General features: G+C 39.9%; 1 protein-coding gene across 2 annotated transcripts in view; it reads left to right on the top strand.

Annotated features, from left to right (window-relative positions):
* The window catches only part of rasa2 (RAS p21 protein activator 2), a 32405-nt gene extending 9942 nt beyond the window's left edge, over positions 1-22463 (top strand). The window contains exons 3-24 of one of the 2 annotated variants that reach the window (XM_003441730.5): positions 660-763; positions 865-959; positions 2827-2903; positions 4726-4809; positions 6796-6868; positions 6968-7038; positions 7617-7718; positions 11642-11795; positions 11906-12054; positions 12354-12468; positions 13067-13141; positions 13308-13431; positions 13815-13921; positions 14028-14111; positions 14251-14328; positions 14412-14485; positions 14777-14883; positions 15579-15661; positions 15974-16182; positions 16714-16817; positions 18140-18317; positions 18957-22463. In XM_003441730.5, coding sequence (XP_003441778.2) covers positions 660-763; positions 865-959; positions 2827-2903; positions 4726-4809; positions 6796-6868; positions 6968-7038; positions 7617-7718; positions 11642-11795; positions 11906-12054; positions 12354-12468; positions 13067-13141; positions 13308-13431; positions 13815-13921; positions 14028-14111; positions 14251-14328; positions 14412-14485; positions 14777-14883; positions 15579-15661; positions 15974-16182; positions 16714-16817; positions 18140-18317; positions 18957-18987 — 2278 coding nt within the window. In that variant the 3' untranslated portion in view covers positions 18988-22463. The other variant, XM_025898147.1, reaches the window with a different exon arrangement.
* The last annotated feature ends 82 nt before the right edge of the window (positions 22464-22545 follow it).

Genomic DNA, 22545 nt, shown 5'->3' with positions numbered 1-22545 from the left:
GTCTTTCTCCTGAAAATCTTTCCAAATACTTGTTCATTCTTTTTCCAAATTGTACTGTCACAAACTTTAACATTTGTCCTGCTGCCAAAGAACTGTAGAGTCTGACATGTAGCTCTTTGGTTTTTTGCAGTCTCTGAGCATTACACAGTCTGTTCTTAAGGTGAATTTGCCCAGATGTCCACTCCTAGGAAGACTGGCAACTGCTTTTTATGGTTTCCACATTGAGAAATTATCTTTTAAATGGCAGAATGATGGACTTGTAACTCTTCCCAGAATGTGGAAGAGAAGTAACAGTTGCTGCTTTGAGACAGTTGCTGATGTCTCTCCCTCTTGGCATTGTGTATACACACACCAGAATGTTCCAGAACTTCTGCTTTCATAGAGGTGCTCACACTTGCTGATGATCATTTAATCAAGTGCATTTGATTAACTGATCATCAGGCTGCTACTTGCATAGAAACAGTATTTGCTTTTATTTATTTGTTACAAAATACTACTGCGTTTTGTAATTTCTGTCAAATAAATATTGAAATGGTGCATTGCAGGTCAGTTTACCTCACAGTAGACCTTTGACCACCAACTATACTCATTCTCGCTTGTTCCCTTTTCTACCAAAAGAGATAACTTTGTTAGCTAATTTAGACCTCTCCCTTTTACAGCCCTTTCTACGGAGAGGACTTCTACTTTGAGATCCCACGCCCATTTCAGTGTTTATCCTTCTATGTTTATGCCAAGAGTGTTTTCCAAAGGGACCTACCTGTTGGTAAGTAACATTTAAGAGGGCAAGCAAGTATATTTTCTCATCTCTATGAATGTGTTGATTTTTAATGTGTGTGTGTGGGTTTGTGTTGCTTTCTCTTTTAGGCAAGGTGTCCATCCGGAAGGATGACCTATGTAAATACAGTGGGAAGGAGCACTGGTTTGGCCTTCAAACAGTAGATCCTAATTCAGAAGTCCAGGTAATTTCTAGGAAAGCTGATGACTCACAAATGTCATGTAAAAATTTGACCCTGCTGTACATCGCGTCCTTTTTTACTGCAGGGTTACTCGTGTTGCATAAAGTTCCACTCGCTTGGTCATCAGCACAGCACAGTTAATGATGATAGTCTTTTACAGCTCACAGTACCCCAACCTAGCGAGCAGGAAATCTGCTCGCACGTAGTCAGAAATTTGCATGCAGATAAGATCATTTCCATGTCAAAATAAGGCTTAATAACCTTACAAACTCAACTCTTCTCACTCACAGTCCTACGGATGTCACCATCCCCTGCTCAAAAAACACACTGTCCCAGTCTTTTTGCATGGAAAAAGAAAAGCAATACGCAAGTGTCAAGTTTATTAGTGGCAGACTCTTAATGTCATAGGCCGATGGCGGCTGAAAATATGCAATGTTTGTGGCACAGAAGTAAAGACATTTGTCTAACTGCACATTTAACCTGTTTAATAGACAGCAAGTAGCTTTTTAACCAACACCACCAGAAAAATATAATTGCTTCTATAACTGATACCATTTTTGTTCCCACTTTTTCTTGTTATAAAAGTAATTGTTCTAGCCATCTTCATGATTTAGACCAAAAGTCTTAAAATTTGTATTTGAAATTTAAGCACAATTTGAAAAGAGTCATTTCAAGTCTTTTCTCCTGCACATGTATCTGATGTATAATTAAGAATGCATGCACACGAGGAGAAAGTTGCTTCTAAAAATGATCCTGGACTAAAATACTTTATCGACTTATCAGGTGGTTTTTGGTCCGTCATCTTCTTCTTCTTTTTTTTTGTTTTCCAGCATTTTATTTTTATCATTTTTTTCAGGAGTGCAGTTCTCGTTTCTGTCACATATAGGGCATATATATGGGCTGCTCTGTTTCGACTGTACATCACTATCTTTGATCAGATCGTTTTTGTGGCGTGCTTGTATTGGGTGAAGCTATAGCACACTGCCACTTCTGTGCTGCTGCAGCTAACATGTTGACTCTAGCTGCCATTAGCCCACGCCAAGACTATTCTGGGTATGTGCCGCTACACTGATTCACTCACAAGTAGACACTTTCAACAGCAAAGTTACATCAGTGAGCAATGGAGGTGTTGTTTCAGTACCTCTCTGGTTTGATTTGCAGCCAAACAGGGGTCTGTGTGAACACCTTGCAAGCAGTGTTAATTTTAGGTAACCTGCTCAGTTAATAGGGGTCATGGCTGGAATGTGAGCCTTAATTTGGTGAGGATGCCGGCTCATTTGGATGTATATTGGCTTAAAGGCCTGTGCTGCATGAGAAAGGAGTACTTGCCATCTCAGCCAAGTGCTGAATTGCAGAGACGGAGTGCAAGTGTGGGGGCGTTTTGTTTAGCTCACCCTCTGTTGCTCTCTCTCTCACTCTGTATCTCTCTCTCTCGTTCTCTCTGACACTTCCGAAGGCAAGACCGGCAGCCTTCACCACATCCGACCCCCCCTAAAGATCTTTTTGAGTGATTCTGGGAAAAAAAAAAAAAAAAAAAAGTTTTTTTAAATTCACAGCTGTTGTGGCTCTTGTCACTCTCCTGGTTCTCCCGTTAACCTAAATCAAGATAGAGTATGAGGCGGAGCAGGACTGCAGGTCTTGGAGAATAAGCAGAACCCATTTTGAAATATGACAGCGAGAGAAATGTGCAACTTGGTAACAAACAAACATGGTGTGCAAAAGTATTGCATATCACCAGTACTGCAAGCCACATTTTTATCTTGTTTACAGCCTACATAACTTTTGACTTGTGCCTTCACTAAAGACTGTAGTCTCATGGCCTGAGTAATGTGTAACTTCTTAGAACGTCTCCTCTCCTCATGGTCAACAGGGCAAGGTTCACCTGGAGATGCGATTGAGTGAAGTGATCACAGAGAACGGATCAACAGGCCAACACATATCAGTCCGGTGAGTTCTACGAGTCACTTGTTTCCTGTCAAGTGTGCTGTGAGTACAGTTAGTTTGAAACTTTGCAGGGAAATCATGACAGAACTCCGAAGCTTGAGTCAAGTGAGTATTTTCACTGGCTAAAGATCAAACCTTCACATTAAGCACAGCAAAACAAGTCTCCAACATAAAAGGTTACATGTATATATATTCACATGCATGGTAAAAGTTTGAGTAATGGTGCACAGCATACAATCCTAAACTGACTGTCCACACTTCTCATTCTGAGCAACAATTTGCTTGAGAAAGTAATATGTTTAAAGTTGTTAAAAAAAAAGAAAAAAAAAGAAGTCATCATTGATAAAAGTTTCAGTATCGCTTGCTAATCTTGGGCCTCGGTAGCTTGTTTTTTGTGTGGTTTTTAAGTGTGTCACAATATTCCTTTATCATTCACCTTTACTTCCGAGCTGTACATTTCACATCACACAGTTTTCACAAGCACAAACCGATATAAGGGCAGATAATGACGTGGGAGGATGTTGAGAGAGAGAGAGAGGGGGGAAAAAAAAAAGAAAGCGCCCATTGACAGATTAGGCTGAGCATGTAAATTTACACACACGTATGTGCATGTGTATGTCAGACCTCTTGCTGTTTACGTATGTTGTTTTGCACCCCCACCATTCATGCTTGGAGAGCAGGGTAATGAGAAGGAAGTGATGGCATCTGAGCAGGAAGCGTGCGCTTCTCACTCTGCAACCGCTGTGGTTTTCTGCTGCTGTCATTCAGTGTTTGAATCGGATTGTTTGTTTAAACCGTCGGCCTGCTCACTGTGCGTAATTGCTCTTGTTTTTCTCCATTGGGTCAGCCAGACAAGTTCACGAAGGGCGTGAGGCTCATCGTCCCGTTGCAGGAAGATAATCGGAGCAAAGTTGCGTCGAGTTAAAAATGATGCAAGAGCGAGGCTTTAGGGAATATTGTTATGACAACCTTGAAGATGATACACAAACATCTTTACATTCAGCTGCTTGGCTTCTCCCTCCGGCCCCGCTTAGCATAGCAGGCTGAATTCATTCTTATTCTCTGCTGACTTGTGCTTAGCAGCCACATCCTGTTTAGACTGCTCACAGTGCCTGTTGTCACCTGAAACACCTGTTTTGTTTTTTCAAAAAGATCCTTGTGTGACGCCAGTCAAACGTGAGGTCAGAGTTTCTAATGATATACTGTAATCTAGTTTAATAATCCAGTGCTACTTTGTATTTAAATGTAGTTCATGCTCCATGTTGTTTTTGTTTTTTCCAATACTATATAAACCTTAATATAATACAATATAATATTGGTTTGTAGTGTATGTTTGTCAGTTGAGCCTGATTCCTCTTTTGGTGCAAAGTCATTGACATCTAACATAACTAAGCAGGTTTGTGAACGATAAATGGAGTGATGCAATGACATTTTTAATGATTATGTCTTTAAGCTTAATGTGCAAAAGCATTTACGGTTTCTGTTTTGGACAGAGGGTGTTTTTCTTATTGTTCCGGTAGTGCAAACCCTACAGGGTTTAACACCAAAAGCATTTTCACTGAGGCGTCTGTTGAACCAACAAGAAATTATTTACCATTCACGCACCCACGGCACGGCGTTGAAAGCTAATCTCTCCCAAGGTCTGGGTCACTTTAGGGCCTGTCAAAGTGTTACTGTGTGAAGTATTGACGGTTTTGCTCCAAGGTGAGCAGCTCCTCAGTGTTTAGAAAGGTGGAATCACAAGCTGTGACAAGAATGCTATAACAGTGTAATATAGTTGCATTTATTTTATTTTCTCTTTCTCTTTTATTGTGTTTTTATTCAGGATAATTGAGTGCAAGGAGCTGCCTTTGATCAGTGGACAGAACTGTGACCCCTATGCCACCGTGTCACTTGTCGGACCTGCCAGGTAACTGAATTTCGCGCAGATAACAAAATAAGTTCTTAGTGTGTTACAGAATATAGAAGTAGCTTGTTTGTTCCTTTTTTTAGCTTTGTGTAATCACATAAGTAACGACTTTACCAATTTCCTGAAATAAACAGTGCACAGGTTTTCTACACTGCCTTTAAAACTATTGAGGAATATGTGCAGAAATATTGTGCAGTGTGACCTGAAGCACAAGGTCCCTACATATAATCTCATCTAAACCAAGGTTGTTATGCTTAAAGCTAATTGTGGAAAAAGTTTGAAGTAGTTTTCTTTTTAACTAACTGGAAGAACGTTGTGAACTTGCACAGCTAACTAAAATAAAGTAAAAACAGACAACAAATGTCGTTAGTTTTAGTCTTTCTCAGCCTGCCTGAAGAGGCTTTGTCACACATATTTGAGATGTGGGAGTTATTATGGGGGTTTTTTTGTTTTGTTTTTTTAGTTTCAGTTCATTTCCAGAGTGGATTTCTTTTCAGCTTAGTTTTTATTGTTTGAATTTTGTTTTTGAATTTTTAATTGGTTTCACTGTATTAGTCTGTTTTTTTGTTGTTGTTGTTGTTGTTGTTGTTTTTTGGGGGTTTTTTTTTTTTTTTAAACTATCATTGTATGGAGGAAATATTTCAGAGGCAAGATTTAGGAAAATCGGTACAGGTATTAGAACTAAAAAAACAAAAAACAAAAAAAAAACTACATCCATCAAAGCCTCCTCAGGCAAATTGTAATTTTGTATTTATTTTTTGAGCCAAACTAAAAACTACTAAGACTAAGGATCTTTCATCTGCTAATCGTAAAGTATAAAGTGCTTAAGTAGAATAGAAAAGCACTTTAAAGGAACCAATCCATTTACTGTTCCATTATAAAGACTAGCACATGCTACAGTATTGTATGGTGTATTTGTGCTGTTGGCAAACTGGTAAATTTAATCTCATTGAGATTTTTTTTTCCAGTAGATGGTAAATATACTGGTTCTTATGTAGTGCTTTTGTACTACCTGAGCACTCCAGCCTCTTTAAACACCTCTCCTCATTCACCCATTCATACAAACACCTTTTTCTAAGTAAGTGCTTTCTGTCTAACATTCACACACGTTCGTGCTCCCGTGGATGCATCAGAGAGCAACTTGGGGTTAGCATCTCGCCCAAGGATGTTTGGCATGCTGACTGGAGCAGACAGGAATCAAACCACCAAGATCGCAATTAATAGATGAGCTTTTCTGAGCTACAGCCTCCCGTAGTGGTGGTAGATGTTGTTTTACATGCTGGAAATGGGGCGTTTTAGCTAGATGCTTTCAAGGCTGTTAGTAGGCATGTATAATTCAACTTTTGTGAATATAAAGTTGTTTTATGGAGTTGTTTTTGTCATGAATTCAAGTAACAGGATGCATGTTATAGATGTTAAAAGCAGGTCTTTTTAGTTGCTAGGCATGATGACATGATTTCTGATATAGTTAGGAACCTCGGGCAGCGTGAGCTGTACCTGCGTGCCAGGTTTAGTTGCTCAACACCTGATCGTGTAGGAGGAGCTCGCAGACAAAGAGCAAACACGCAGACAGAGATTTTGTGCTATTGTAAGATTGGAAAGACTGAAACTAATTAAAACTATCTGGAACAAACCACACCTCTCTGGAAATGAATACAATATCAAAAACAAAGACTCAGAACTAGACTGGTTTAAACAAATGTATTATTTTTTTTATTTTTTTTAATGAACGTCATGAGTGAGCTGACTAAACTTTCCAAGAATATAAAGACTATGAGCTCAACTATGAGCATCCACTTACAGCTTGCCACCATCGTGAACCTTGTTACAGATGGCAAGATTACATTTTAGTCATCTTAAGTCACTCCCTGGCAGTGCAATAGGAGTCACATGCTTCTCTTCCCCTTTTCTTCTCAATGTATCCATACCTGAATCCTTAAATTATCTGAGAAAACGGCATTCAGTTTCTGTAATGTCTCCCCTCAGGTCTGATCAGAAGAAAACAAAGGTAAAGAAGAAAACCAGCAACCCTCATTTTGAAGAGACCTTCTTCTTTGAGGTAAATCTTGTAACACATGTTACCACATCATAGGTTTCAAATGGTCTGTTGGTTACAGCAGATAATTGTATATATTAACCATGACATGTTCATATGCAGGTCACACGGTCCTACTCTAGAAGGACTCAATTCAACGTGGAGGAGGAGGACATCGAAAAACTTGAGATCAAGTGCGTTTTGAAGTTTTTTTCCCTCTTTTGTGCACGCTTTACGCTTTCTCGCTGTCTAACAGACACATACACGTACACGCTTCCCCTTTATAGTCTTGACAAAAGAAGAATAATTTCTTAACGACTTCAGGTAAAAAAAACAAAAAAAACAAAGCAAAACAGAAACTATTTTAATTTGGTGTGTTCTGACTACTGATGGAGAGCCTTTGATTTCTGGTTAAGGATATGTGGGGCTTCCATCACAGTGGATTCATAGCTCACTGGGTAAGACTAGTCAGAGTTGACGGTAAACACTCGTGCATGGTGTTGAGGTTTGGATTTGAGGTGGTGTCATTGCACACATTGTATTGGTTTTTATGCACCAAGCAGGTAAGCACCGCTTAGTAGTGATTTTTCTTTTTTTCTTTTAAGCCCTTTTTGCCATATTTGAAGTGGGTGGTTGTTTTGTGCTGAACACACAGACACAAAGAGCAACATTTATTTTGCCTTACTACTTGTACATGTAGTTTGTAGTAACAGTTGTATATTCGCAGATGAAAAACATTCTTTCAGTCCACATCCTTTCCCTTTTTTTGCAGAGTTGATTTGTGGAACAATGAGAATCTGGCTCAGGATGTTTTTCTGGGGGAAACACGGGTCCCTGTCAAGATCCTACAAAGCGACCACATTCACAAAGCCTGGTAAGGAGCAGACGCAAGTATCTCACTATCCTTTAGGAGTTTATGCATACTTATTGAGCACTAGGTGACAAATTTAGATTTTCTGTCCCCTTGTTTTGAAAAATGGGTTTAAAGTGGAATCATCCCTCCTTCAGGCACATGCCTGTAATAAAGACAGCAGTTTCGTCCCATTTTAAATGGCAATACTGAGATAAAACTGAAATATTCATGAGCTTTGGTTTACACCCCTATTACCTCCTGTTTACATAACTCCTAAAAGATTTTCCAAAATAGATTCAGAAGGGTCAGTTTTACCTACATGTGCTGGACTAAATCCAGCACAGTCTGGTGCGTCTGTGCCTTTAAAAATTTACTAGATGGGGAAAAAAAACAAAAAAAAACATGATCATCAATCTGTCATGGCCTGATTACCTTCCTCTTTACCAAACCGGGGTTTTTGTTTTTTTTTTAATCTTTTTTTATTTAAACACTGGAAGGTGGAGCCGCTGCCTTTGGTATTTCACTGTTCAGGAACCCAGTCTTGCATGTCTGTTTGCACTGTTGCATTTTCTTGCTTTTACAAGGTGATCTTAAAACTCTTCCTAGATTTCTCAGAGTTCAGCAGTTTTTCCACTGTGTGGGTGTTTTCCTTGCTTTGCGTCAGAGTAGGAGATGTGGGATTACGCCAGATAGCAGTTTGTTAGTACATGAGGGCTTTGAGTCGAGTGCGTGGGTGGCTTATGCATGGTGGCAGTACCTCATGTCCTGTGTTTATGCTGGAAGTCGTCCATGTTGCATTCATAAAAAGTGTTGGGTACAGGTGATCTGTTAAAGTGTCTCTGTCTGTGTGCAGTGATTACAGATCAAGGGGATTACGTGCAAACCTGCAGTGACTGCAGGCCAAGTCGACATGTGTAATGTTGTTTTACCCCACCTGTTGGCTTATGGAGAGATGTGCAGGCACTATGGGAGGAATATTTATTGATCACGAGGCTGACTAATATGTTCTGAATCGGGGGTGGGGGAACTCCAAGCCTCAAGGGCCGGTGTCCTGCAGGTTTTAGATATCGCCCTGGGTCAACACACCTGAATCAAATGAATGAACCTGAATTAGTTCATTACCAGGCCTGTGGAGAACTTCAAGACATGTTGAGGAAGTAATTTAAAAGCTGTTTTGGATCAAGGCCTCCTCTAAAACCTGCAGGACACCAGCCTTTGAGGCCTGGAGTTCCCCCACCCCTGGTCTAAATGGATATTATAAAAAGACTTTTCCTCCAAGTCCAGATTTTTGGTCATTTTGATCTTTTCTTTCTTAATTTAAATTTCCAAAACTGTCGATTAGCGGTTGAACAGCCTCACAAATTTAGATTTTCTTTCCCCTTGTTTTAAAAAGGGGTTCAAAGTTCAATCATCCCTCGTTTAGGCACATACCTGTAATAAAGACAGAAGCATTTTCTTAACATTTTAAATGCCAATGTCGAGATAAAGCTGAAATATTTGTGAGCTTTGGTTTACACCCCTATATGCTGTTAAACAAGCCTAATGATTGAATTCCTCTTATTTTACGTGAAAGCTGTCACACCAGCAGGAAAGAATTGGCAGCGTAGCAAAGACGGCTATTTAGTTGATATACTGAGATAAACAGATGGGTATATCTGTACTGAGCAGCATTTAGAAACCTCTTTTCATCCTTGGTTTTTCTCAGTTGTTGCTGTAAAATATCCTCCAGTTATCGTCTTGCTTTGCAATCTATTTATCATTTATTTATCATGGTTTTGTCTTCCATTTCAAGATTTCATGCTCATTGCTTTAAACCTTTGCAAAGTGGGCTTAAATCCTTTGTGATGCTGCATGTTTACTGCACTATACCTATGCACTATATACTTACTCTATTGTATGTTTATAGTATATATATATATATATATATATATATATATATATATATCTCTCTTTAGAAAGTATATATGTTTTCTAAAGATGCACCCATTGAACTTTTTTGGCTGCTTCAAATCAAACCAGCACAAACAAACTAATCAGCTTTTATTTACTGATTTTTTTTTTTTCTTAAATAGTAAAATAAATTGTTAAACCTTTACAGTTTCTGCAGTAAGTTACAGGATCTTCTGAGTATAAAGTTTTCTGCTACTGCAAAGAGGTGTAAATAATTAAGTGAAAATAAGTTGCTGTACCTGACATGTATAATCTTCCCAGACAAAAGCCGGTCTAGTTGATTTATAGAACAAAATAAATGTCAGGTACTTCCATAATTTTCCAATATATTTATAACTTCACTAGATAACCGGAGATCAACTCTGTTCTCTTTTTCTCCCGTCTCCATAATTCTCCTTGTCTCCTTGCCGGCTCTTGGCTGGCTCTGACCTCTGGATAGGTTCAACCACTTTTTTTTTTTTTGTTACCTTCGTAAACATGTCCTTGTTCATTTAAGTCAGGTTGATTTAAGTGTCTGATTAGGTTTGTTGTTAGGAGCCTTTTCGTGGTGGTCCCCCCGCAGCTTATTTTGGACAACTTTGTGGCCGAACTCACAGCTGGGACCGTCCGTGCTAACACCATGTAAGCTTGCGGCTGTGAATGTGCCACTGTGCACATGTTATGTATTTATGAGATATACTGGCTTGTAATCAGATGTATGTGAGGCTGTCAGAGGGTTACCAGTGCGAGCCGGTGACTCTCGACTGGGAATCGACTGATTGCAGTTCCTGGTTGATTCAACGTTACGTGGTTTTTTTGTTTTGTTTTGTTTTTTTTTTGTTTGTTTGTTTGTTTGTTTGTTTGTTTGTTTGGTTTTAATATTTTCCCACTTTGAGGATTTTATGCATCTCTGTTGTTAATTCATCTGCTCTTTAAAGTGGCTGTTACTGATTTAAGAAAATGGGACAGTGTGTTAGTTGTTAATTATTAATTATTAGTGGTCATAAACTGCTTCTTTGTCTGGACAACCCCCACTATAAACAAGCACTCCCACCTCCACCACACCACACCCTATCCATGCCACCCACACACCCACCAATATCAGTCATGATCTATGTAACCCTCATCACTTTCTCAACCCTGTCCTCTAATGTGTGACTTTCTATTGTGCCCCTCCTCCTGTATATCCCTCGTGTTGTATATACTCCTCTTGTCTGCTGTCCTGCTAGTTATATTTTCATACCATGCTCAGATGGTGTGGAGCTCCCACAATTTTGTTGTACATGTAAAATGACAATAAAATGCTATTTTGTTAACTATCTGGCATCTCTACCAGAAGTTTGTGCATTCAAACAAAGAGAGCTAAGAAGTCTTAAGTTAACTGGATGAATACACATCAGATGCACACTGCTGCATGCTCAAATAAGCAACTCCTGATCTTTATCGGCATTAAAGATAATAACGTGTCAGATGTTGTGTTCAAAATTTGTTTCCATTTTCCTCTATTGGCTGTGAAGGGGTGAAAAAAATTATTGCAGGTTTATCTCTGTGTTTGACTTTACTGTACTCAAACCTTTTCAAACAACTGTATTCTGCGTGGGTATATATGCACAACTCATCATATATTTAGGTAAGACATGGGATAAAAGCACATTTTGACAAATAAAGATGCTTTCTTCTGTCCTGCAAAGTGTTTTTGGAAGCTTCTGTGTTCTTTTTGCTTCTTTTTTCTGGTACAGTTGGTCTGTGATGTGTTAAACAGTTGGTATCAAACAAGCAGATCAGCTTTTTTTTAACTTTTTTTTAAATTATGTGTAATCTTACTTGGGTTGTGTTGTAGAGTTAATATTTTATGGAAAGTGTCCAGGCTGTCTGTGACTGACACACACATGTACTCAGTTATCTGGTTTCGTGCTGTCTCGGTTATGTGATAAGTCGCAGGTTCCATGTGTTCAGAGGATGACTCATTAGTCACAGCACAGTAATGTGTTGTTTCTCTTATTGTGACCCATAAGGTATCTCCTTCAGCCAAAAGGGAACGGCAACAAATCCAAGTCTGATGATTTAGGATCCTTGCGTTTGAAGCTGACCTACATAGAAGACACAGTGCTGCCATCTGCCTGCTACACGCCACTCTGCACCCTGCTGCTCAAATCCCCAGATGTGAAGGTGAGACAGAAGCTTTAAGTCGAAGCAAATCCTGATGAGAAAATTCCACATTGAGACGATGCAGAGATCTGATATTGTTGTTTTTTTCACTTTTTTTTTTCCTTCTTCAGCCCATCTCAGCATCAGCAGCACACATCCTGGGGGACATTTGCAGAGAGCGATACGAGGTCGTTCTGCCGATGGTCCGACTGCTGCTCCACAACAATCGCTTCGTGCCTTTTGTCTCTGCTGTGGCAGCACTGGAGCTGGACAACACTCAGTGAGTACCTTTTTACACCAAGCCAAATAGATATACCGGACAGAAACATGCAAACAGATGTTACTGCACTGCAGTCGCGCTGCATTGTTACTTGTGTTTTACCTAATAAACAGTTCAACTTTCTGGCTATGACTAATGCAGTAAAACAGGAAGAAGCTCTAAAATTCAATAGAGCTTCAAGAGTGAATGTGGTTTTAATCACTCGTCTTGACTCAGACGTTTGATTCTGAAACTTCATAAAAATTCTAGTCATAAAATAAAGTCTAATTGGTGTCTGTGGAATATCTGTGTCCATGCAGGGAGGCTAACACTATATTCCGTGGCAACTCGCTGGCAACGCGCTGCATCGATGACATGATGAAGATTGTGGGAAAGAATTACCTATCTGTTACCTTGAAGCCTGTAATAGATGAGGTATGAGTAAAAAGGAGACACACACACACACACGCCCACACACACATCCTGTGTCGATGCCAGAATGGTCATGAATCACTGGGGTTAGAATGGAAAAATCCACTTAAACATCTGCCCTTCAGCCTCAGTCTGCAGATGTGCAGATGTAATTGGAGGGTTTGGATAGGCGCAGGGTATTTTCCTTTAAACTGTTTTAAAACTGTAATTTTTTTAATCCTGTCTGGCTTGTTGACACTGGTCTAGATGTACAGGTTGAAGGCCACTGTAATTACCACAGTTTCTTGCAACTGTATCTACAGAGCGTGCCTTATTGTGCACTTAGTCTTTTCTTTTATCTGTGACTTACAATTGCTAGTTAGTTTGAGTTCCACGTAAAACAAAAGACACAGCTGGGGTTGAAAATGCCTTCAGTCCCTCCTGTCACTCACCGTGTCTAGCTGGTGTCCCTCCAATTTCAAGAAAATGTGAATACATTTGCAGCTCCACATAGCAGGAAATCTCAGTTCTTCTTCACTTGTAATTTAAAGATTTGATTTGAACTAATTGTTCTTTGTTTGCTTGCTTGATTTTTGTTTTTTTCCCCTCATATCTTTAACAGATTTGTGAATCCAACAAAACCTGTGAGATAGACCCTATTAAACTAAAGGAAGGTGACAATGTAGAGGTCAACAAGGTGAGTGCACCCATCTCACTAGATTTATCCGTTTTGTAATAGGATTAATTGAAGCTTTGCTCGTCGTAAAACTGCGAAAAAAAGTGTTTTGCCACTTTTTAGCTTCTGTTTAGAACATTTTAAAGTGATGCTAAGTTGTTGTGTGTTTTTTACTTTACCTGTGCAGGAAAACCTGCAGGGTTACGTCCAGAAAGTCTTCTCCTCCATCACCCAGTCAAGTTCTAACTGCCCGCCACTAATGTGTGACGTCTTCAGGTCTCTGAGGCATTTGGCCTGCAAACGCTTTCCAGGTAAAACGTAGATCCAGCGTTAAAAAGAAAACCTGCTGTGGCAAAAGGTTATATCCACACCCACAGCAGGTGTGACGGAAATGTCATTTTACTCTAAAACTGTGCTGTAAAATTATGCAGGGCTTTTAGCAGATTACTATGTTGCTGCTGGCTAAATGCCTTAGTAGTCCACAGCAGTATATTAAACCAAATTATATTTGGGATATTTATATATACACTCACCAGCCTTTTCATTGCTTACACCTTGATTTTACTGGGTTGGACCTTTGCTTTTGACAGTTTTGAGCTTTTCTCATATAAAATATCTCTATTTTATAAGCCATTTTTTTGCCGATTGAATTGAATTTGCTGGTTTCTCAGGTGTTTCTTTCTCCTCTTCACAGGTGACCCACATGTTCAGTACTCAGCCGTCAGCAGCTTTGTGTTTCTGCGCTTTTTTGCTGTTGCTGTTCTCTCTCCTCACTCCTTTCAACTGCGTTCCCATCATCCTGTAAGTACACGTCACCCGCTCTCAGCGCTAATGACCAGTGAGTGTATGCACTGGAGTTCTCAGTCGGTTAAACCTTGGTGCCGTTGTGCATTTTCTGTAACTGCAGGATCCTGAGATTTCCCGGACACTCACACTCATCTCAAAAACCATTCAGACTCTCGGCAGCTGGGGTAGCTTATCAAAAAAGCTGGTAAGATTTGTATTGCTGAAATTCTAGTGCGAGCTACATGTTGTCCACTTTATAGTAATTGACAAACAGAGGCATTTTCCAAATGCATTTTTTTTTCCTGTTTTGCTAATTAAACCCACTTTGTTTTTTCTCTTTTTAGTCCAGTTTTAAAGAAACCTATATGTATGACTTCTTCAAATCATTCCAGGAAGAGAAGTGTATCGAAAAAGTTAAAAAGGTATTTTTTTTCCCCCCCTCACATACTCAAAGGTCCATAAATGGATTCATCATTTCTAATGGCTGTTATCGTTTTGTTTCCAGTTTCTGGATGAAATCTCCTCCAACGTCAGTAAGGAGTCCAGTGGGCTGGAAGACGCTGTCGTTCTCAAGGAGGGGTGAGTGTTCAGTTCAAGTCTGGGCAGAACTGAGAACTCTCACTTGGTAATAAAGAAGCCTTGGGGGTAGCTTTGGCATGGATTGCCAAGATCAGTTCTGCACTAGGCATAAAACAACGAGTGAATTTTATGACACAATAACCGTTGAGGGCGTTCACTATGTCCTGTTAGAAGAATCTAATTACATCATTTGAGCATAAAGATTACTCTCAAGTAATAAATTGTACTTATGGTTTTTTTTGCCTCAAGTAAATGAGCTCAGTTTTGAACCCTCAGCCTGTCCTTTTATAGGGAAGTACAGAAACGTGCTCAGGGGAGAAAACCCCCTGGAATGAAAACTTTTAAGAAGAGATGGCTCAGACTGACCAACAGGGAGCTCTCCTACCACAAACATAAAGGTGAGACCAGTTCACTGTAATCTCATACTCGAATCTGATGAAAACTAATGAGATAAACATGTATGCACAGGTTACACGCAATGCTGAGTTCCCGATACTAGCACTAGATGGCGCTAAAGTAATTGCTTATACATATAAAATTAAGATATTAAATGGACTGGTTCTTTTATATAGTGCATTTCTACTGAGTATTCAAAGCACTTTATACTTGCCTCATTCACCCATTCATACAAGCACTTTTTTCTGTTTATGCCTTTTAAAGTACTGGACAATAAGCATATACAAAGCATTTTTTAAGTATGACCTGATTTGTTTTTGTAGTTTCCTGTGTTGATTACTTGTGTGTTGACTTTGCATCAGCTGATTAATGAAATGCATCTTTTGAGGGCTTTGCAGAGTAAATACTGCCTTTCTGTGATACTTAGGAAAGTTTCGAGCGCTCAGTAAATTATCAGAAAGGGAGGGTGTGATAATAAATAAGATTGATCATCAATCATTGGAGCCAGTTGATAGGAATATAAAACTGTCTTCAAGGAATTTCCCAAAAAACATGTTCAGAAACGGCAGCTTTTACTTTCAAGGGAGAAGTTTAAACGTTTTATTTTCTTCTACGCATTATTTAACCTAAACAGTAATGTTGTTGAGACTGGAGGCTGTTTGTGTGTAAACCTAACAGAATGACTTGTTCTCCCCAGGGAAAGATGCCGACCGCACCATTAATGTCAAAAATATCCGGGCGGTGGAGAAAGTGGATGAAAGTGCCTTTAACCGCAAAAATGTAAGCCAGTTCCCCCTCTCACATGGCCCCGTCATCACTTCTCATGTATTACCCATTTAAAATGGAAACGTCAGTGCCAGTGTCACTTCCTCCTGTGATTATTAATAGTGAAAACGGCGCATTGTTGGTCTCATGGGCACGTTAACTTTCAGATGAAGTACAAAAATGACAGTATTGTTGTTGCTGGCATCGCACGCCTCAGTCCTTTCTGTCTTAGTGTAGAGGGGCGCTTTGTTTGTTGCACTCAGAATGACCTTTATGGGAAAGAAACGGTCACATCATAGTTAAACTACTTTGTTTCTCTTGCGTCAGATGTTTCAGGTGGTCCACTCTGAGAAGCCTCTTTATGTCCAGGCTGGAAACTGCGTGGAAGCCAGCGAGTGGCTGGAGGTCCTGAGCCAGGTCAGTCGTTGCAACGAGGGACGCCTGGCCACTTTCCACCCGTCAAACTACACCAGCGGGGCCTGGCAGTGCTGCCAAAGCCTGAGTAGCAACGCTCCAGGCTGCAAGCCCTGCACAACGTGAGTTTTTCCTCCACATCAACACCACAGCGAGGGGCGGGGGAATGGTTCAGTATCCTCGCTGCCATCTGTGGGGCGTGTGTTGCAGATCACAATAAACGCTTAATAAAACTGCCTGCTGGTCTTATGTTTGACTGACAAACCTTAACCCTTTAATCATTATGATGAGGGCATTTCAAATGGAAAATTGAAAACTTCTAAAGCAGGATTTTTCAGGTGTGCCAATAAGGACTAGGCTTTTTAGGGACTAAACTGAGCTTTAATTGAGAAGTGTTTGATTTCATTTATCAGCTACTGACTTTGAGGACCGTCGTTTAGCTGCTCGGTGCTTCTTCACCGCCTCTGTAGATGTTTAGCAAGTTTACAAAGATGAGTCAGATAGTGCACTTTCATGCTAACGTCTGTAGTGTAAGTGATGTGTGTGAGTGTGGAGAGATGCATGTATTTAAGTTTGTTTCTTAGTTTGAGTTTTGTTTTTTGCTGCTTTTTCCTGCAAAGATTTCTCTACACTTTTGTTCTCTCCTGTTTCAGCACCATGCTGGCCAACCTGCAGCTGGATATAGACTGTGACCGAGAAGCAGAGAGGATTTTCTCACTCCTCTCAGCAAACGATACAAAGCTCCAGAGCATGGAGGGTCAGTATCAGTATCGTTTTCAGAAATGCTTCATTAGAGAGAGCAGGGTACAGTTCATATAAATGCAGCTGACTCATGATGTGACGTTCAGTTTAGGGTGTTTAATCGTATAAGACTACCAGCCTTATGTATACATTATACCCGGTGTTGTGCAGAGTGAGGTCAGATCAGCTGGTGTTTGTCTCTCAGACATTTGCGAGCCTTTTTTTTAACCACCAGCAGCTGTTCTTTGTGGGATCAGCCATCAAAGCAATCAACGTATGAAGATGTCAGGTTTTAAATTCATTCATTCTCCACACAATGGTGTGTTTCACACGAACGACTGAGGGCAACACGTTTAATTTCCAGTGTGGTGGGACAACTCATTTTTCAGCCTTCATTTGGTGGTTTAAAGGTGAAGTTGGTCCAATAGAGCACCGACCTCTTAAATCAAAACCACAGACAGTATAAATGGTCACATAGCTACTGTGACATCATCTGTTGGGCTCGACATGAGCGTTTAGTAACCATCCCACAGATAATCCTCCTCAAACACACTATCGCCGAACTTTACAACATAGATTTAATTTATTATTAAGTGTGACCCAAAATGAGTGACTGAGCCTATAAAGTCGGGAAACTGTTTGGATATCTCAATAAACATTTTCCCACAGACTTGTATAGTAACGGAAGTCCTTTTGCAGACACAGCTATCGCCATCTGGTGGCCCAATTTAAGGCACTTTTACTCCGACTTCATTTGTCTGACCTCAAAGCTTCACTACGGTGGCTCTGAGAGGACAAACGGATTGCAAGATAAGAAAGCAGCAGCAAAATCTCACAAAACACAACAAAGTGTTTCTGGGGAGACGATAACAGAACAGATGAGCTGTGGAAGTGACAGAAACCAAAACATGCACAGGACTGCACTGAGACGCGCTTAAAGGAGGAAAACACTTGTTTTGTTTTGTAATTTTATTATTATTATTATTTTTCTTGTGTTTCATGTGCTTTTGCAGGAGTTTTTCTATGTTCTGGTGTTTTCTTGCAGTGCATTTGACCTCTCAGGGCCACCGTTTGCATCCACGTTTCATACAAACTATTAAACACGCGTCCTTTGTTTGTGTCACATGGTTTTCCCCATTGGGCTGAACACCTCGGACACCCAGTCTGCCATCTCAGTTTTTGTACTTTCACTCTGGTGTCTGTGTAAAAGAGCGAGGGTAAACTGTTTTACACACACTGCTAATGAAGCTGTTACTTCACTATATCGTCATGTAGATAAAAACCAGCTCACTTCCGAGCACTTGAAGTTGCACTTTGTAATGTTTGTCCTCTCCACAGATGCCTGTGCCAGTTTGGCAGTGTATCAGGGCCCTCAGCGAGAGCCGGAGGAATACTCAAAGTTCACCATTCAGGAACCCAAAGAGACCTTTCACACACTGAAACAGCTCCGAAACATCATGGAGGAGCTGCAGCGGCAGCACAATATCAGGAATGACGTACGGCAGTACGGCAGCCTGTAAGTCTCCATGTTACATTTTTATGATACACCACTTTTACGCAGTATGAGTATATAATGCAGTGATGGTAAATGATGTGGACATCTTATTATTAATACTAAAACACATTCGGCAGTGTGGATGCTGAAAGAGGAAGTGCAGAACATGATGTCAAAGAAAACTGGGCTAATTTTCAAAATAAGACGCTAAAGTTGTGATCTGAAGGTGCACAGGGCAACATCTAATATCCCCATGTTGTTGTTGTCCCTGGATCATCATCATCATCATTAATGTTGGTCCAGGTTTTAATACTGCAGGGACCATTAATACTGTTGTGATGTCATAGTTTTTCAACATGGAAACACCATCACGTCACACAGCAAACCCTAACCTTAATCCTAACTCTGACTATGGCCCCTCTATCCCTAACCTATGATGATAATGATGATCCAGGACGAACACCTGGATCTCAGCTACACCTGAGGAGCAGTACAAAAGTTTTGGACACTAAAAGTAAAGCTGGGAAGCTTGCAGAAATAACAAAAGAAAGTTTGACTTAAAGGGACTAACGCCCTAATTTTAATGTTTTATTACAGCGGTGGCCCAGGACTCTCAGAAAGATCACTTACTCATTATCTTTGTCTTCCTTCCCGTTTCAGTGACAACCCCATAGTGGGAAAAACCTCTTAACCTGGCTGGGGCGGTGTGGTCTAAAAGCAGCCACGCCTGCATCACAACAAAGCGCCTACGTTGTCCATTAGAAGCCCCGGGAGCTGTGCCAGTGAGAAAAGGTGCGACCAGGTGAATGATACGCCACCTGACCTCCACATGTCATGAGTCCACTACAGCAGTGACAGCCCGAGAAGGGGAGCCAGAACAAGCTTGTGAGCTTGACCAGGATCGCACCTTCATCCTCAAAAGGAATGAACCCTTAGGTGTTTTCTTTTGTTTTGTTTTTTTTTTTCTTTCTTTTTTTGGAAGTATGTTGCCTCATCTCCTCCCCGTCCTCTGCAGTGAAGGTCACAGATTCTATCCGTGTCTTAACTTATGTCCCCCTTTTTACGTACAGCTGTGTGAAATGGGCATCATTAGATGGTGTGTGAATAGGCTGCTAATTTTTTCTTTTATTCACCGAGTTTTATATGAACAGCTGTAATGATGCTCTCCTCTCATCTGTGAACATCTGTCTTTACAGTTGATTCCTAATCACCAATCTGGAGGCCCCTCCCCCCCGTAAACTTCAGTCTTTTCTCCTCCTCCTGAACAAATGTAAATGTATATTTTCAAAGAACATTTAAACCGGTCTGCCTTACTTTGACGGATGTTTCTTTCACATCAAATGCTGAGGGAATAATGCAGAAGCACTTTACATATTTGGAGCACTCCAAATAGAAAATGATTGGATACTTGGTATCAGCTTTCCCCATTTTGATCAGTTACATGATCCTTTGTTTCATTCCTGTACAATAACATTTATAGCCTGTAGATTTTAAGATATTTTTCTTGACCAAAGACGATTTCATAGGTTTGAACATGAACTTGAAGAAATTAATGTATTTTGAATACAAATGGTTTAAAAATGGAGATAAATGAGATGAATATATATATATATATATATAAATATAAATATATATATGTTTGGTTTATGTGTACGTTTTTGCTAACATATCCTTTACTTTTTAGTGACTTAAGGCAAGCAGTTTGCATGCGTTCAGTTTTGAATCCTGGTAGCACGACTGTAGTGAAGAGTTGTATTTCCCTGTGATTGTGAATCGTATCGGTACGGTGTGCGTCAGATCTGTGCTGTCGTGTTGAGAGCCTTGAAACCTAACTAACAGTGGCTTATGTAAGAAACGATGTTCGACCTGCAGAGAGGAACCGATTGGAATAACAAAATCGCCCCTGTCATTCACGCTTTAGTCCAGACAATCTCAGCCAGTGCGCACATTATGTCCTCCTCTACTATCGCGGCTCCAGCTGTTCTGTTTCATCGTCTTTAGGGAATTTGCTTGAAATGTGGCACAGCTGTTGGCCACAGCGCTCTGCTGCAACGACCGGTAGAGAAACGTCTGTGTAGTAAAGGGAAAAGATTATGTTATTACAAACTATCAGATTCTTAAAGTTACTCATTTTCCAGCATGCATGTCCTGCAGAAGTAGGGTTACATCAGATGAACAAAGCAATAGCAAATAATCAAGATTGATTGCGTAAAATAGAGATTATCAAATTTACTTTGTGGGTCTTACTCCATTTTAATTTAATTCAGTTTATTGTTTGTAACTGACACAAACCAGCTCTTCAATTTTATTTTTTTTAAGCGGTAACCAGCAAATTTTCCCCCAAGTTAGGCTGATTTTGATTATCAGTCGGTGGATTGTTTTTTTTTTTTGTTTGTTTGTTTGTTCATTTTTTTCCCTCTGAAAGAAGCAGTGAACAATCACTTTGATTCAGTCTTGATTTTTGACTTCTTTTTTGTTCCTTCCTGTGGTTTTGAGTCTGCTTCCCATTTGAACAATGAAGTACTGAATAGAGACAAAAGAGACTTGAAATTACTTAAAGTGGACCTGTTATGCTTCTAAATTCTCTCATATACTTACAGGTTTAATGGTGGGTGCAGAGTTAAAAGTTCATACTGCTCTACATTCACTGTTTCAGAGTTTGTTTTGTTGTGTTTTTTCTACTCATGCATCGTAATGATGTCAGAGAGTGGATATCCCCCTATATGGTCATCTCAGCTCCACCCACCTGCTAGGGCATCCAATCAGAAGGAAGGATTTCACAAAGCCTTAAAGAGTCGAGAGCTCAAACAGGTTATTTTAGGTAGACGATCCAATGAGAAGAAATACAAACATGGAGCAGTGACAGAGCATAACGGGTCCCCTTTGAACATCTAAAGTCTAAACATTGAATGCTGATATTACAGGGTTAACTGTGTCTTTTCTTTTATTTGTCTGTGATTGTTTCATGAGTTGTGTCTTTGGTCCATTATCTATTTCTAACTTGCATGTCTTGTACATTTAACAATATATTTTTCTAGGAAAATGTTTTGTACCTTTTTTTTTTTTTTTTTTTTAAAACTGATTTTAATGTATTACTCAGCTGGTACTTTTGTTCTCAGTCTGTCGACCTCGTCCAGGCTGGATGCTTTCTGTTTTTTTTGTTTTGTTTTTGTGTGTGTGTGTTTTCTATCCCCGTGCGCACTCCCTATTGGCTCCTTGCGGCCATAACTGCCTCAAAACTCCCTCTCGTTAAAGCTGATTAACACAGTGTTACTGCGGTGAATGTTGCGTGTTCACGTGCACCCCGGTAGTGAACAACCTGCCTGATCGGAGCCAAAATAGTGTAAAGTGATTTCACGCTGATTTGGTTGATGGACTTTGTTTATGATTTGAGTGACGCTGAATAAAAACAAATCTCTGGTACAAACTTCGACATCTGGATCTGAATCGGAAAGCTAGCGTAGAATCAAACGTTGTTGTATCGCATAAGCTTGCATGCTAACTCCATTGCTAGTTTTAATAAGGCCAGTAAACTAGAGGGTGGTGTATGTGTGCTTATTTTCATAAAACGTGAACGGGGAGGGGTTGTTTTAATCTATCTGATTTTAATAAGGGAAGTTTCTTCATTTGTTTGTTGTCATAAACGGTCTCTATGTGGAAACGTGACTTTCCTGTTGGACTACAGCCAGCTTCATTTCATAAGATTACCAAACAGGAAGGGAAATGTTCATATGTGCTTTGATCTATCAGGTGAACAGAGGGGAAATTAAGGTATTAGCCAACATGCAGATCTGATATGGGTTTCCAAGCTCTTAAGAAGGACCAAAATCTGATATCACTGCAGTTTGTTTTTGCAGGTGTATCTGAAACAATCATTTTTTTTTTCTCCTGCCAATCAGATTGTTCTGTGTCAAAGCAGAGTGTGAGTGCAGATGACTGTCTGAAGGCTTTGTAGGATTTTTCTTTTTTTTTTTCTTTTTTTTTTTTTAAGCTAAAATCTCTTCTTGCCTCTTCTTGTCCAGTAAACGGTGAGCGGTTGGATGTTATCGTCACATCTCCAGCTCGTTTCTTCTGAATGTCTGTTATTTTTATACACATTAAACATTTTATTTTTCCATAAATGGTCTATTCTGTGTCTCTTCATAATAAAAACACTTTGCCAATGCCTCTTCTGTTTCTGAGGTGTCTGTTTTCCTACTGCTCTGATGTGACCCGCGTACAGTGTCCTCCATGATTGAGACAAAGAAAC

Source organism: Oreochromis niloticus, linkage group LG14 (assembly GCF_001858045.2).
Source record: "Oreochromis niloticus isolate F11D_XX linkage group LG14, O_niloticus_UMD_NMBU, whole genome shotgun sequence".
In the NCBI taxonomy this organism is placed as follows: domain Eukaryota; kingdom Metazoa; phylum Chordata; class Actinopteri; order Cichliformes; family Cichlidae; genus Oreochromis; species Oreochromis niloticus.
This window is presented reverse-complemented; position numbering and strand designations above follow the sequence as displayed.